Source organism: Heptranchias perlo, chromosome 45 (assembly GCF_035084215.1).
Source record: "Heptranchias perlo isolate sHepPer1 chromosome 45, sHepPer1.hap1, whole genome shotgun sequence".
NCBI lineage: Eukaryota > Metazoa > Chordata > Chondrichthyes > Hexanchiformes > Hexanchidae > Heptranchias > Heptranchias perlo.
The window spans coordinates 586,240-600,484 of NC_090369.1; the positions used below are offsets into that span (position 1 = coordinate 586,240).

Below are 14,245 nucleotides of genomic sequence, written 5' to 3' on the forward strand. Positions count from 1 at the left end.
AAACTGGGGACCACTTCATGAAAGCAAACATTCCAGTAGTGTGCCTGGGCTTCCGGATAAAGATATTTGTTACCCCATCAATCGGTGTACGTATTCGTGTGTCCGTATTGTGCCTGTGTGTGTGTGTGTGTGTTCATGTACACGTGTCTGTATTGTGCATGTGTATGTGTTCGTGTACACGTGTGTGTCTGTATTGTGCATGTGTGTTTGTGTATACACGTGTCTGTATTATGCCTGTGTTTGCATGCATGTGTGTGTCTGTATTGTGTGCCTGTGTATGTTCATGTACACGTGTTTATTGTGCGTTTGTGTTTGTGTATACACGTGGCTATTGGGCCTGTGTGTTTGTGTGCACACGTGTGTCTGTATTGTGCCTGCATGTTTGTGTGCACACGTGTGTCTGTATTGTGCCTGCGTGTTTGTGTGCACACACGTGGCTGTATTGTGTGTCTGTGTGTGTTTGCCTGTGGGGATTTTGTACCCCGCGTGTTGAAGCTGCTTTTTGGTTTGGGGGTCCTTGTCTCTGGATAGACTGGGGTTGGGATGAGCCTCTAATATCAGGAGTGAGGAATGACTGGGTTCTTGCTAACGATCGAGTCTCTCCTACCGTTTCACACATACGTGTCACCCCCTCGAACTCAATCATCCACAAGAGATGCATCGTGTGAACAAACACAACAATTACACAGCCTTTTTAAAATTTTGATTTAGGCGCTGTTATGCTGCTGGAGTGCTCCCGGGGAATTGGCAACTGTTGTGTTTGAATAGTGGGGCAATGTGGCTGCTTTATCCATTTGAAGACTTGCCCCAAGCTGCACCCGGCCACAATGCTCCTTTCATGTTTTGTTTCTCAGTTCTTCCTCCACTTCCCAAAGGCACTGACTGTTGCCAGGTTCTTCCTGTCCTCCGGTACCTCACCCCTGTGTGTGAGCCCGGACAGTCAATATCAGCAGGATATTCAACTGTGGGAGGCACCACAGTTGAGCCCGATTCTATCCTCACCTGAAATCCAGGTGCACACATTTCCAGCAGGAGTCACTCGATGGGAATCGGGAGCAGGAGTCTCGGATAGCGATCGGGAGCAGGAGCCCTGTCTGGTTTATCCATAGGTTTAGTTTCTCCGTTTGTAGGGCATCTGTTGAGATAGGAGAGTCACATGACATACATGGATATAGGTACAGGTAGAGGCCGGCCAGCCATTCCTGCTCAGCCATTCAATTAGATCATGGCTGATCTGTACCTCAACTCCATTTGCCCTCCTTAGATCCATATCCCTTGATACCCAACATAACAAAAACCTATTGACCTCAATCTTGAACGCTCCAATTGTCCCTGAGTATCCACAGATTTCTGGTCCAATGACCAGCAGTACCAGGTATAATTTGAGTAGGACGATGGGATGGTACTGGTCAAACATGGCTGCTGGTTAACTCAGCTGAAATATCTATGGACAGCTCGTTGGGATAAGTCACCTTTACGTCTTGCTGTCTGAGATCAGTGGTAGGAGAGGGGGGTGAGTTCATGGCTGTAATTCATGTTCTATCACTGTACGCTGTCACTTGACAGACTACATCAATGCAGTCACAATCCCAGCAATGGTTCTTGCTTCTGTACCATAGTCCCTGCCTTTCCCTCAAACCCCCATCTCCCACCCTCCACCTCTAACAATGCCGGATTGTGTCAGCATCAAATCCATTCTAGATACCAGAACAGCGGGGAATGAGATTGGGGGTTATGCATCAAAGTCCTAACCAAGCACCGGGGACTTCCCCTCAAGACAAAGAGATGTTAAAGGGAAGAGAGGGAATAAGTCGACGGACGTGAATGCAGTTCACGCTAGTTCCTCTGTTCAAGACTGAGATCGATTGATTTTTGTTGGGTAAGGGATATGGAGCAACGGTGGGTAAATGGAACATAGGAAGATAGGAACAGGAGTAGGCCATTCAGGCCCTTGAGCCTTCTCCACCATTCAATAAGATCACGGCTGATCTGTGACCTAACTCCAATGACACAAAGATTGGTGGCATTGTAAGCAGTGTGAATGGGCAAAACTGTGGCAAATGGAATTCAATGTAGGCAAATGTGAGGTCATCCACTTTGGGCCAAAAAAGGATAGAACAGGGTACTTTCTAAATGGTAAAAAGTTAAAAGCAGTGGATGTCCAAAGGGACCTAGGGGTTCAGGTACATAGATCATTGAAGTGTCATGAACAGGTGCAGAAAATCATCAATAAGGCTAATGGAATATTGGCCTTTATATCTAGAGGACTGGAGTACAAGGGGGCAGAAGTTATGCTGCAGCTATACAAAACCCTGGTTGGACCGCACCTGGAGTACTGTGAGCAGTTCTGGGCACCGCACCTTCAGAAGGACATATTGACCTTGGAGGGAGTGCAGCGTAGGTTTACGAGAATGATACCCGGACTTCAAGGGTTAAGTTACGATGAGAGATTACACAAATTGGGGTTGTATTCTCTAGAGTTTAGAAGGTTGGTGATCTGATCGAAGTTTATAAGATATTAAGGGGAACAGATAGGGTGGATAGAGAGAAACTATTTCCGCTGGTTGGGGATTCTAGGAGTAGGGGGCACAGTCTAAAAATTAGAGCCAGACCTTTCAGGAGTGAGATTGGAAAACATTTCTACACACAAAGGGTGGTAGAAGTTTGGAACTCTCTTCCGCAAACAGCAATTGATACTAGCTCAATTGCTAAATTTAAATCTGAGATAGATAGCTTTTTGGCAACCAAAGGTATTAAGGGATATGGGCCAAAGGCAGGTATATGGAGTTAGATCACAGATCAGCCATGATCTTATCAAATGGCGGAGCAGGCACGAGGGGCTGAATGGCCTACTCCTGTTCCTATGTTCCGATGTCCCTATTGAATGGCAGAGCAGGGCTCGAGGGGCTGAATGGCCTCCTCCTGTTTGTTTGTTGCTTTTTCCTTGGAGCCAACCCTTGTAATTTCACCCCGGGCCATTAATTGGAAAGGAGCCTGGTGTTTTCAGAACTGATGAATATTTTAGTAGTGCTGTTTGGAAAGGGTTTGCATAGTATTGGAAGGCTCAGGGCAGTGAAGCATTGGTAACGTTATACTTCCAAATCCCTGTGCACTGATAGTAAGGCGGGGCAGTGGGGTGACCCCTGTCCAGTAACAAAATCACGTAATGCAAAAAAGTACGTTCTGCCCATCAAACCTGCTCCACCTAGAGTTCATGTCCGACTACTCTATTAGAGATTGCTGGATTTTTAAACCTTCATTCTTGGGATATAGGCATCTCTGGCAAAGCCGACATTTATTCCCCATCCTTAGTTGCCCCTTGAGAAGGTGGTGGTGAGCCGCCTTCTTGAACCGCTGCAGTCCGTGTGGTGAAGGTTCTCCCACAGTGCTGTTAGGAAGGGAGTTCCAGGATTTTGACCCAGCGACGATGAAGGAACGGTTGGTATATGTCCAAGTCGGGATGGTGTGTGACTTGGAGGGGAATGTGCAGGTGATGGTGTTCCCTTGCGCCTGCTGCCCTTGTCCTTCTAGGTAGTGGAGGTAGTGGGCTTGGGAGGTGCTGTCGAAGGGTTTAATGGCTGTGTTCAGGTACTGGGCAGAGGAATGTCATACTGATGCAGCAAATGTTTGTCTGCTAATATCACTGATAATTACTGGCCTACTAATTTCCTTCCACCACCTTTCCTGGGGAAAACTCGAGCAGGTCTGTTGGTATCTCTCTAACCCTCAACACCCCTCTGAACAGATATCCATCCAGCTCCTATTTAAAGATGCCAGCTGATCCTGAATAAACTCTGGAAATCTGTGCCCACTATTCTGTGGGGATTTTATTTAGGAGCATAGGAATTGCTTGACCCAAAAAGACCATGGTCCATCTAGTTCTCCTACTACCATACTGGTAGTCGCATGATACAATAATAATGGATTTGTTGACTAATCATTACTAATGATTAGAGATTGATTACTAATCAATCTCTATCCATTAGTCTACAAGAGACCTAGACATGAGGCGAGGAAAACCCCCAGTGGTGGAGAGCTTTGGGAAACCATAGCTCCAAAGTCTCCTGTTCCTGCCAAGCCTGCTACACTTACCACATTTTCTAATCTCTAACCTTTCCGGAGGTTTGTGAAATATGAGAGTTTCGAGTGAGAAAAGGCCATTTGGCCCATTCAGGGTGCTGCTTCTAGAGTCTGTGCGTGATCATCTCGATCAGGGACCCACCCCGCGTTCTCCCCTTCCAATAAAATCTCTACTCTTTCCAATTCCCGTGCGAATCAATGAAGAGACACTCGCAAGCACACTGATACCCAAACCATGGCCGATTCCTCCGCCCCCACTCCCACCCTCCCAGAACAACTTCCCTTCCTAATGTGCGTAGATTCTTAAATCTAACCCTTTTGGTTAAAATAATTATTTTTTTCCCCTGACAGCACCAACTGGCCTCCGGCACCTCACCCAAGGGCCCGTTCTTTATGGGTGAACTTAGATGGTGAGTGACAGTAGATTGTCCGAACAGCTGAGCCCAATCCTATCCTCACTAGTCATCTACACACGTGAAATTTCCAGAATGGGTCGAGAGCCCAGCCCAGGGGTGCTAAGGCCAATCGTAGCACCCCAACCACGCCTCGGTTTATCGTTTCAACCTAAAGACAGCCCCTGTGATGGTGCTACACTCCCTCAGAACTGCACTGGGAGTGTCAGAGAAAAGAGAGAGAATGCTCTGAATTCAGAAATGCTAGACGATTTGATTGACTCTAACTCTGCTTTACAGTCATTCCTGGTACTGAACACGGCAGGTTATCTTGTACAGGGACAGCCGATGATGCACACTGGTCGGAGGACTCAGTTCCACAGGATTTAGCGTCTGAATAATAAGGAGCATTGGCACCGTTCTTTTACTAAAGATGCGAATCCATTTTTTTGTGTGTTCCCTCCCCGTTGCTTTCTGTGCGTGTGCAACTGAGGATGTTTCCACCGGTCCTGTCCCAGTACTTGCTCATTTTCACATCTCCTCTTCCTCAGGGGATTGGAGCCGAGTGTGGGAGTGGTTTAGGAGGCTGCGGAGCTGCGATAAGGCACTGTGTGATGTAGATGAGTTTTTCATTAACACTGGCACCGATTATTTTTTTTGTTCCCTTTCGTTGTAGGCTCTGAAGACTTGGGGTTGATCGCGTGACATTTGGAGAGGCTGCAGTTTGTTTCAAACACAACTCCCCTCCCCCTTATCAACAGGAGTTCTCTGGATGTAATGTCAGTCAGCTGATTGGGAAAAATGACTGGGAATAAAAAAGCTTTCCTGCTGCTGTTCCTGCCTCTGTTGCTGAATCTGTGCCGAGAATGTGAACCCATCAGAATTCCACTTGAATGTGAGTCCTCTTGATTTTATGTTGGGTGTCGGATGGAGTAGTGGGGTGGGGAGGGGGGTGATTGGGTGGTCGGAAGAACCAGCAATCCCACCAAACGGACGAGAGACTTGATGTTCACAGTACTCTCCTGGACCTGATCTGCTGCCTGCTCAGCCGTTTCTAACCTGTGGGAGGGGGTAACTCGCGCCTCACAACAGTCAGATGTTCATCTCGCAATCCATTATGTAATAGCTCGAGTCGGAAGGTTACCTTTCAAAGAAAGAAAGAAGTCGGGGTCAACTTTCCGCTGGTTACATCAGCACAACCCTGCTGGAATCGGCCGAGCCAGCGCAAAAGATCGGGGGGGATTTTAAACATAAGTGGTTTACGCCCAAACCCACTCGCGCTCGTGTTTTCCGCGATCTCTTAACGCTGGTTCAAGATTCAATTGGCCTGAATCAGGCCCCACCCACAAACTGGCCGTGCCCCCCCCCCCCCCCGGGTCGAGATTCCGCTGACCGCCCTGGTTCAGGAAGGCTCTTCAGATTGCCTCATTGTCTTCAGTGCACAGGCACCTGTCGGCACACTTTCAAAATATTTCATATCAAAAAATATTTAATTTACTGTAAAACTGACCAGTGTGCACCGATGAAACTATTAAATGGTTCAGTATCAGTGTTTAACATCATCTTCAGTGATTTTAAATCAGGTTACTCACAGGTGGAGGGCTGGACACCCTTATTTAAAATTACTTATTGGTGCTGATAATCCCATTTTCAGCTGTATTAATAAAACTGCACCAGGTTACCACTCTCAAATACATCAAGGAATACCTTGTAATGGAAAGGGAAAAAATTCTATCGTGGAAGATTTTACATTTGTGATTATGCAAATAAATTTTAGCAGTGACTTGAAGCCTAACCTAACCAGTGCAATTTCACACGCATTATGGGTGCAATTTGTGCCCAGAGTTACATTTACATGGCACCTCGTCCCAAAGCACTTCATAGCCAACTAAGTACCTGTCCTTTATTATTGAAATGTAGTCACTGTTGCAATATAGGAAATGTGGCAGCCAATTTGCGCACAGTAAGCTCCCACAAACAGCAATCCGATAAATGACCAGATAATCTGTTTAATGATGTTGGTTGAGAGATAAATGTTGGCCAGGGCTCTACTTCCAATAGTGCTGTGGGATCTTTTACATTAACCTGAGAGGGCAGATGGGGTCTCGGTTTAATGTCTCATCTGATAGACGGCCCCTCCGACAGTGCAGCGCTCCATCGGTACTGCCCCTCTGACAGTGCAGCCCTCCCTCAGTACTACCCCTTCGACAGTGCGGCGCTCCCTCTGTACTGACCCTCCGACATTGCAGCACTCCCTCAGTACTGACTCTCCGACAGTGCAGCGCCCTATCAGTACTGACCCTCCGACAGGGAAGAGTGCTACCAACTGAGCCATGGCTATACATAAATCTCTGTGGGTTGTTGTGCTAGTGACAAATGCAAGCTCACTGTGCTCCTACACAGCCAGAAATAGCAGCGTTCACGTAACGTGCTATCACGTGGGCGAAACGTCTTCAAGTGCTTCACGTGGAACGCAGCGACTAGCAACAAGGCAGCTGTTTATCAGCATTGCACAAGGAGCAATGAGCAGCATGAACAATGAATTTATGTTTTGCTGGTGTTGGTTGAGGGAGGAATGTTGGCCAGGACACAGGGAACTCTCCGCTCTTCTGTCAGAGATGTCTTCAGACGAGATGTTAAATTGAGCTCCTGTCGGCCTGGTCCATCACCCCTCCTGTGCTCGCTGACCTACATTGGTTCCCGGTCCGGCAACATCTTGAATTTAAATTTCTCATGCTCGTGTTCAAACCCCTCCATGGCCTCTCCCCCCCTCCCTATCTCTGTAACCTCCTCCAGCCCTACAACCCTCCGAGGTCTCTGCACTCCTCTAATTCTGTCCTCTTGTCCATCCCTCACTTCCTTTGCCCCATCATTGGCGTTTAGCTGCCCAGACCCTAAGCTCTGGAATTCCCTCCCTAAACCTCTCCGCCTCTCTAACGCGCTCTGCTCCTTTAAGACACTCATTAAAACCTACCTGTTTGACCACTCTTTAGGTCATCTGTCCTAATATATCTTTTTATGTGGCTCTGATAACTTTGTCTGATAACACTCCTGTGAAGCACTTTGGGGGTGTTCTTCTACGTTAAACATGCTGTATAAATGCAAGTTGTTGTTCTGTGGATGTTAAAAGTTGTGTTGGGAAGACAGGGTTGTTATTGTGAGAGGATGAGATCAAATGAACCTGAGTAAATAAATAAAACACACAAATCCGAACTTCCCACCGAACTGATCGTGATCAGTTGACATCTTTTTGAATTGATGCTGTAATTGCCATGAGATGGCTTTAATCTTGTTGGTGCTCTCCAGTATAGTTTCAGAATGTGACTGTGTACTAATTGGAGTCTCACCTAATGCACCGGAACATCGCCTAGACTCTTAGAACAGATTCAGGTCAGTCGCGTTCCCAGCTCACTGAAAATCTTTTGTTGTACTAGTTTATAAGAATCCAGCAGGCAAAAATGCCTGTCATTGTGGCAGTCCTCTTGAAAGAATGGTCCAAGGCAGGTGGTCCAGCACGTTAAATTTCATATCTCATCCGGGGAGGGTGGTAGTGCCGTTATCGTTGGTTTTAGTGCTCCTGGGTTAAAGAAGAAGGGTGGGTCCCTGCACCTGATAGAAAGAAAGAACTTGCATTTATACAGTGCCTTTCACGACATCCGGACAACCCACAGCACTGCGCAGCCAATGGAGTACATTTGAAGTGTAGTCACTGTTGTAACGTAGGAAACATGGCAGTCATTTTGTGCGCAGCAAGATTCCACAAACAGTAATGTGATAATGACCAGATAATCTCTTTTTTAGTTATGTTGGTTGAGGGATGAATATTGGTCCAGGACACTGGAGAGAACGCCCCTGCTCTTCTTCGAAATAATGCCTTGGGATCTTTTATGTCCACCTGAGAGGGCAGACTGGTCTCGGTTTAACGTCTCATCGGAAAGACAGCACCTCTGACAATGCAGTGCTCCCTCAGTACTGCCCCTCTGACAGTGCAGCGCTCCCTCAGTACTGCGCCACCGACAGTGCGGCGCTCCCTCAGTACTGCGCCACCGACAGTGCGGCGCTCCCTCAGTACTGACCCTCCGACAGTGCAGCGCTCCCTCAGTACTGACCTTCCGACAGTGCGGCGCTCCCTCAGTACTGACCCTCCGACAGTGCAGCGCTCCCTCAGTACTGACCTTCCGACAGTGCAGCGCTCCCTCAGTACTGACCTTCCGACAGTGCAGCGCTCCCTCAGTACTGACCCTCCGACAGTGCAGCGCTCCCTCAGTACTGACCCTCCGACAGTGCAGCGCTCCCTCAGTACTGACCCTCCGACAGTGCGGCGCTCCCTCAGTACTGACCTTCCGACAGTGCGGCGCTCCCTCAGTACTGACCCTCCGACAGTGCGGCGCTCCCTCAGTACTGACCCTCCGACAGTGCGGCGCTCCCTCAGTACTGACCCTCCGCAGTGCAGTGCTCCCTCAGTACTGTGCTGGGAGTGTCAGCCTGGATTATGGGCTCGAGTCTGTGGAGTGGGGCTTGAACCCATGACCTTCTGATTCAGAGAGGAGAGTGAGACCCACTGAGCCATGGCTGACACCATCAAATGACTCCACTAAATAATGCATGTGTGAATATTGAGTGAGGATGAGATCAGGCTCAGCTGCGATATCTCCGCAGTCAAACATCCCACCGACACCTCGCACATGAATGGTCACTCGGGTGAGGTACTGGGAGGGCAGCTTGTATCTTTACCCCAGCACGAGTGAGGAGGGGAAGCAGCCAGAGAGGTGCATGGGACAGAAGGGTTTCACCAGTTGGGTTCAGCTGTAGAATATATGTTGAATGTACAGCACAGAAACAGGCCATTCGGCCCAACAGGTCTATGCTGGTGTTTATGCTCCACACGAGCCTCCTTCCAACCAATTTCATCTCACCCTATCAGCATATCCTTCTATTCCTTTCTGCCTCTTGTGTTGATCTAACTTCCCCTTAAATGCATCTACACTATTCGCCTCAACCACTCCATGTTCTTTTCTCATTTCCAGTTCAAATCCACCTACCCCCTCACTCCCGTACAGCGAGGCACCTGCCATCTCTAATGTTGTGGCAAATTCATTTTTTTTGAAAAGCTGCATGTAATTGAGTGGATGTGTTCAGCAATAACTCTTTAATTGAACCGCTTTGTGTGAGACACCTGACTGAAGAAGCAATTTGTGAAATTCCAGGAGTTTGTAATTGACTCTCAGCAACTTGTGATTACTGTGTGGGCTGCTGGCTGATTGCATGCGAGTGTGTGTCAGCGAGAGGGAGAATGTTTTCAGTCTGAACCTGAATTACACTATGTAGTGCAGCTGTCCCGTTCACCATCACCCACTGTGCTCGCTGACCTACATTGGCTCCCAGTCCAGCAACGCCTCGAATTTAAAATTCTCATCCTGGTGTTCAAATCCCTCCATGGCCCTCGCCCCCCTCCCTATCTCTGTAACCTCCTCCAGCCCCTACAACCTTCCAAGATCTCTGCGCTCCTCCAATTCTGGCCTCTTGTCCATCCCCAGATTTCCATCTCTCCACCATTGGCGGCCGTGTCTTCAGCTGCCTCGGCCCTAAGCTCTGGAATTCCCTCCCTAAACCTCTCCGCCTCTCTCTCCTTCTTTAAGACGCTTCATAAAACCTACCTCTTTGACCAAGCTTTTGCTGAACTGTCCTAATATTTCTTTATGTGGCTCGGTGTCAAATTTTGTTTGATAATCATCCTGTGAAGCGCCTTGGGACGTTATAGGCGCTACATAAATGCAAGTAGTTGTTGTGGAGAAGAATCTGGATTTGACTGTACTCCTGCTGAGTAAAAGCACCGGATGATAGAGACAATGGAGGAGCACTGTGAACAAACACTCCCCCCTGGACCTTTCAACACCTTTAATCACACTGGCCCTTCCCTGTACTCCATCTCCCAGACAGGAGAAACACACCCATGGGAGGTCCAGGTCGGTAATCACAGCGGGTGCTGACCGAGGGGTGAGAATCGCGGTATCACGTGAAGAGGGGAGTGATTACAAAATGCTCGAAATGAGTGAATTCACCCTCTGGCCTTCAGTCTCTCTGAGCTCTTTCACCTGCCCGTGGCCTTGCTGCACCCTACCCCTGCTCACTTCTCTGGCCCCAGGTGCCAAGTTGCAAGTCCCCTTGTCTGATTTGTCCCGCTGTACCCCTCTCTGCTCCACCGTCAGGCAAAGCCCTTGGCCACTATGCCCCTGTACTCTGGGACACTCTCCCTAAAACACCCCTTCTTTGCAACCACTCTCCCCCACCTTCAAAATCTCTTCATAAGTTATCTGTTTAACTCCCTGACCGTTCTCCCAACTCCTGCTCGCTGTGTGACTCCCCTCCTTCCTCTCCAGTGAAACACCTCTGGATGTTTTACTGTATTGAAGAGGCTGTACCTGTCATAAGAACATAAGAAATAGGAGCAGGAGTGGGCCAATCGGCCCCTCGAGCCTGCTCCGCCATTCAATAAGATCATGGCTGATCTGATCCTAACCTCAAATCTAAATTCATGTCCAATTTCCTGCCCGCTCCCCGTAACCCCTAATTCCCTTTACTTCTAGGAAACTGTCTATTTCTGTTTTAAATTTATTTAATGATGTAGCTTCCACAGCTTCCTGGGGCAGCAAATTCCACAGACCCACTACCCTCTGAGTGAAGAAGTTTCTCCTCATCTCAGTTTTGAAAGAGCAGCCCCTTATTCTAAGATTATGCCCCCTAGTTCTAGTTTCACCCATCCTTGGGAACATCCTTACCACATCCACCTGATCAAGCCCCTTCACAATCTTATATGTTTCAATAAGATCGCCTCTCATTCTTCTGAACTCCAATGAGTAGAGTCCCAATCTACTCAACCTCTCCTCATATGTCCGCCCCCTCATCCCCGGGATTAACCGAGTGAACCTTCTTTGTACTGCCTCGAGAGCAAGTATGTCTTTTCTTAAGTATGGATTGTTACATCGGCATTTCCCTCAGATCAGTGCCCGTGATAATATTGCCAAACCATGTGTCTGCTAATGAAGAGTATCTTATTAATTTTCATATCCGCTTTATTGCTTCAGTTAAAATAAATTTCAGTGCAAATACAAGGTCATGCTGTCTGGAGTGTGTGTCCTTCTGCCTCACGTCTAGCTGTCTGTCGGCAAGAGAGTACAATAAGAGAAAATATCGGTCTTCAAGCGCGGTCACTAAAGAAACTGGGCCCAGCCGGTGAAATGCGACTGGTATCGTGCGGTGTTTGAGGAGAGCACTGTCAGACAGAACCTCACCATTGCAACATCTGAGAAATGATGGTGGATTAACAAGACACTGAAATAACCTTGTGTTTTGCTTCTTTCCTTCTTGCTTGCCTTCTATGGATCTGCAGATAAACTGAAAGGACGTAAGTGGTTTCCATTTCATCACTCTGTTGTTTGTGTCAATTATCCACCCTGCTCCTACATGTCCAGGGTCCCTGTTCCACTGACTCTCCCTCAGTCCCGATTCATAGTGCCTCAGCCCCTACTGGTGATGCCTGAGCCCTATTTGTTGTTCCTCGACCCCAACTGGCCCCTGGATTGGGAGGCGGGGGGGGCAGCGGTGGAGGTAATGAGCCAGGGTTTCGGCTCCTGACGGTATCCAGTGAATCCTGAGGGTGCTGATTCTTGCTGGAAACACGGTAGATGAACACAAACCCATTGAAAGGGGTGTTGGTGCAGGGGACCAGCTGTGTGTGCAGCCAGTACCTGCTGTCTGACGGGTCTGAGACTGAACCAGACCATTGGCGTCCTATTTGACCCTGAGCTGATCTCCCGATCCCCATCTCCGCTCCATCACCAAGGCCGCCTACTTCCACCTCCATAATATCGCCTGTTTCCGCCCCTGCCTCAATCCATCTGCTGCTGAAACCCTCATCCGTGCCTTTGTTACCTCTAGACTCGACTATTCCAATGCTCTCCAGGCCGGCCTCCTACCTTGTACCCTCTGTAAACTTGAGCTCATCCAAAACTCTGCTCCCCTGTATCCTAACTCGCACCGAGTCCCGTTCACCCATCACCCCCTGTGCTTGCTGACCTACACTGGCTCCCGGTCCGGCAACACCTCCATTTTAAAATTCTCATCCTGGTGTTCAAATCCCTCCTCCATGGCCCTCGTCCCCTCCCTATCTCTGTAACCTCCTCCCGCCCCTACAAACTTCCAAGATCTCTGCACTCCTCTAATTCTTGCCTCTTGCACATCCCCGATTTCCATCGCTCCACCATTGGCGGCCATGCCTTCAGCTGCCTAGCCCCTAAGCTCTGGAATTCCCTCCCTAAATCTCTCCGCCTCTCTCTCTCCTCCTTTAAGACGCTCCTCAAAACCTACCTCTTTGACCAAGCTTTTGGTCACCTGGCCTAATATCTCCTCATGTGGCTCGGTGTCAAATTTTGTTTGATTTACACTTCTGTGAAGCACCTCGGGACGTTTCACTATGTGAGAAGTGCAAGTTGTTGTTGTAAATATTCAAAGCAGACAGCTCCCAATGGAGAAGCTCAGGATATCAGCGTCTGTGCCACTCTCAGGGTGAGGGGAGATGGAGGGTAACAGTGTCTGTGCCGCTCTCTGGGTGAGGGGAGACAGAGGGTAACAGTGTCTGTGCCGCTCTCTGGGTGAGGGGAGATGGAGGGTAACAGTGTCTGTGCCATGTCTGGGTGAGGGGAGACGGAGGGTATTGGTCTGGGTGAGAGGAGACGGAGGGTATCAGTCTGGATGAGAGGAGACGGAGGGTATCGGGCTGGGTGAGAGGAGACGGAGGGTATCAGTCTGGATGAGAGGAGACGGAGGGTATCGGTCTGGGTGAGAGGAGACGGAGGGTATCGGTCTGGGTGAGAGGAGAGGGAGGGTATCGGTCTGGGTGAGAGGAGAGGGAGGGTATCGGTCTGGGGAGAGGAGACGGAGGGTATTGGGCTGGGTGAGAGGAGATGGAGGGTATCGGTCTGGGGAGAGGAGACGGAGGGTATTGGGCTGGGTGAGAGGAGAGGGAGGGTATCAGTCTGGGTGAGAGGAGACGGAGGGTATTGGTCTGGGTGAGAGGAGACGGAGGGTATCGGTCTGGGGAGAGGAGACGGAGGGTATTGGGCTGGGTGAGAGGAGAGGGAGGGTATCAGTCTGGGTGAGAGGAGACGGAGGGTATCGGGCTGGGTGAGAGGAGACGGAGGGTATCGGGCTGGGTGAGAGGAGACGGAGGGTATCGGGCTGGGTGAGAGGAGACGGAGGGTATCGGGCTGGGTGAGAGGAGACGGAGGGTATCGGTCTGGGTGAGAGGAGAGGGAGGGTATCGGTCTGGGTGAGAGGAGAGGGAGGGTATCGGTCTGGGTGAGGGGAGACGGAGGGTATCGGTCTGGGTGAGGGGAGACGGAGGGTATCGGTCTGGGTGAGAGGAGACTGAGGGTATCGGTCTGGGTGAGAAACATAGAAACATAGAAAATAGGAGCAGGTGTAGGCCATTCGGCCCTTTGAGCCTGCTCCGCCATTCAATATGATCATGGCTGATCCTCTATCTCAATACCAGATTCCCACTCTCTCCCCATACCCCTTGATGCCTTTTGTGTCTAGAAATATATCCAGCTCCTTCTTAAATATATTCAGTGATTTGGCCTCTACAGCCTTCTGTGGTAGAGAATTCCACAGGTTCACCACCCACTGAGTGAAGAAATTTCTCCTCATCTCAGTCCTAAATGTCCTACCCTGTATCCTGAGACTGTGACCCCTCATTCTGGACCCCCCAGCCA

General features: G+C 49.2%; 1 protein-coding gene across 3 annotated transcripts in view; it reads left to right on the forward strand.

The window, feature by feature from the left end:
- l1cama (L1 cell adhesion molecule, paralog a) overlaps window positions 1-14,245 on the forward strand; it is a 226,415-nt gene that overhangs the window by 100,456 nt on the left and 111,714 nt on the right. For all 3 annotated transcript variants that reach the window (XM_067976133.1, XM_067976135.1, XM_067976134.1), the window contains exon 2: window positions 5,149-5,367. In XM_067976133.1, coding sequence (XP_067832234.1) covers window positions 5,274-5,367 — 94 coding nt within the window. In that variant the 5' untranslated portion in view covers window positions 5,149-5,273. The remainder of the gene's footprint in view (window positions 1-5,148; window positions 5,368-14,245) is intronic.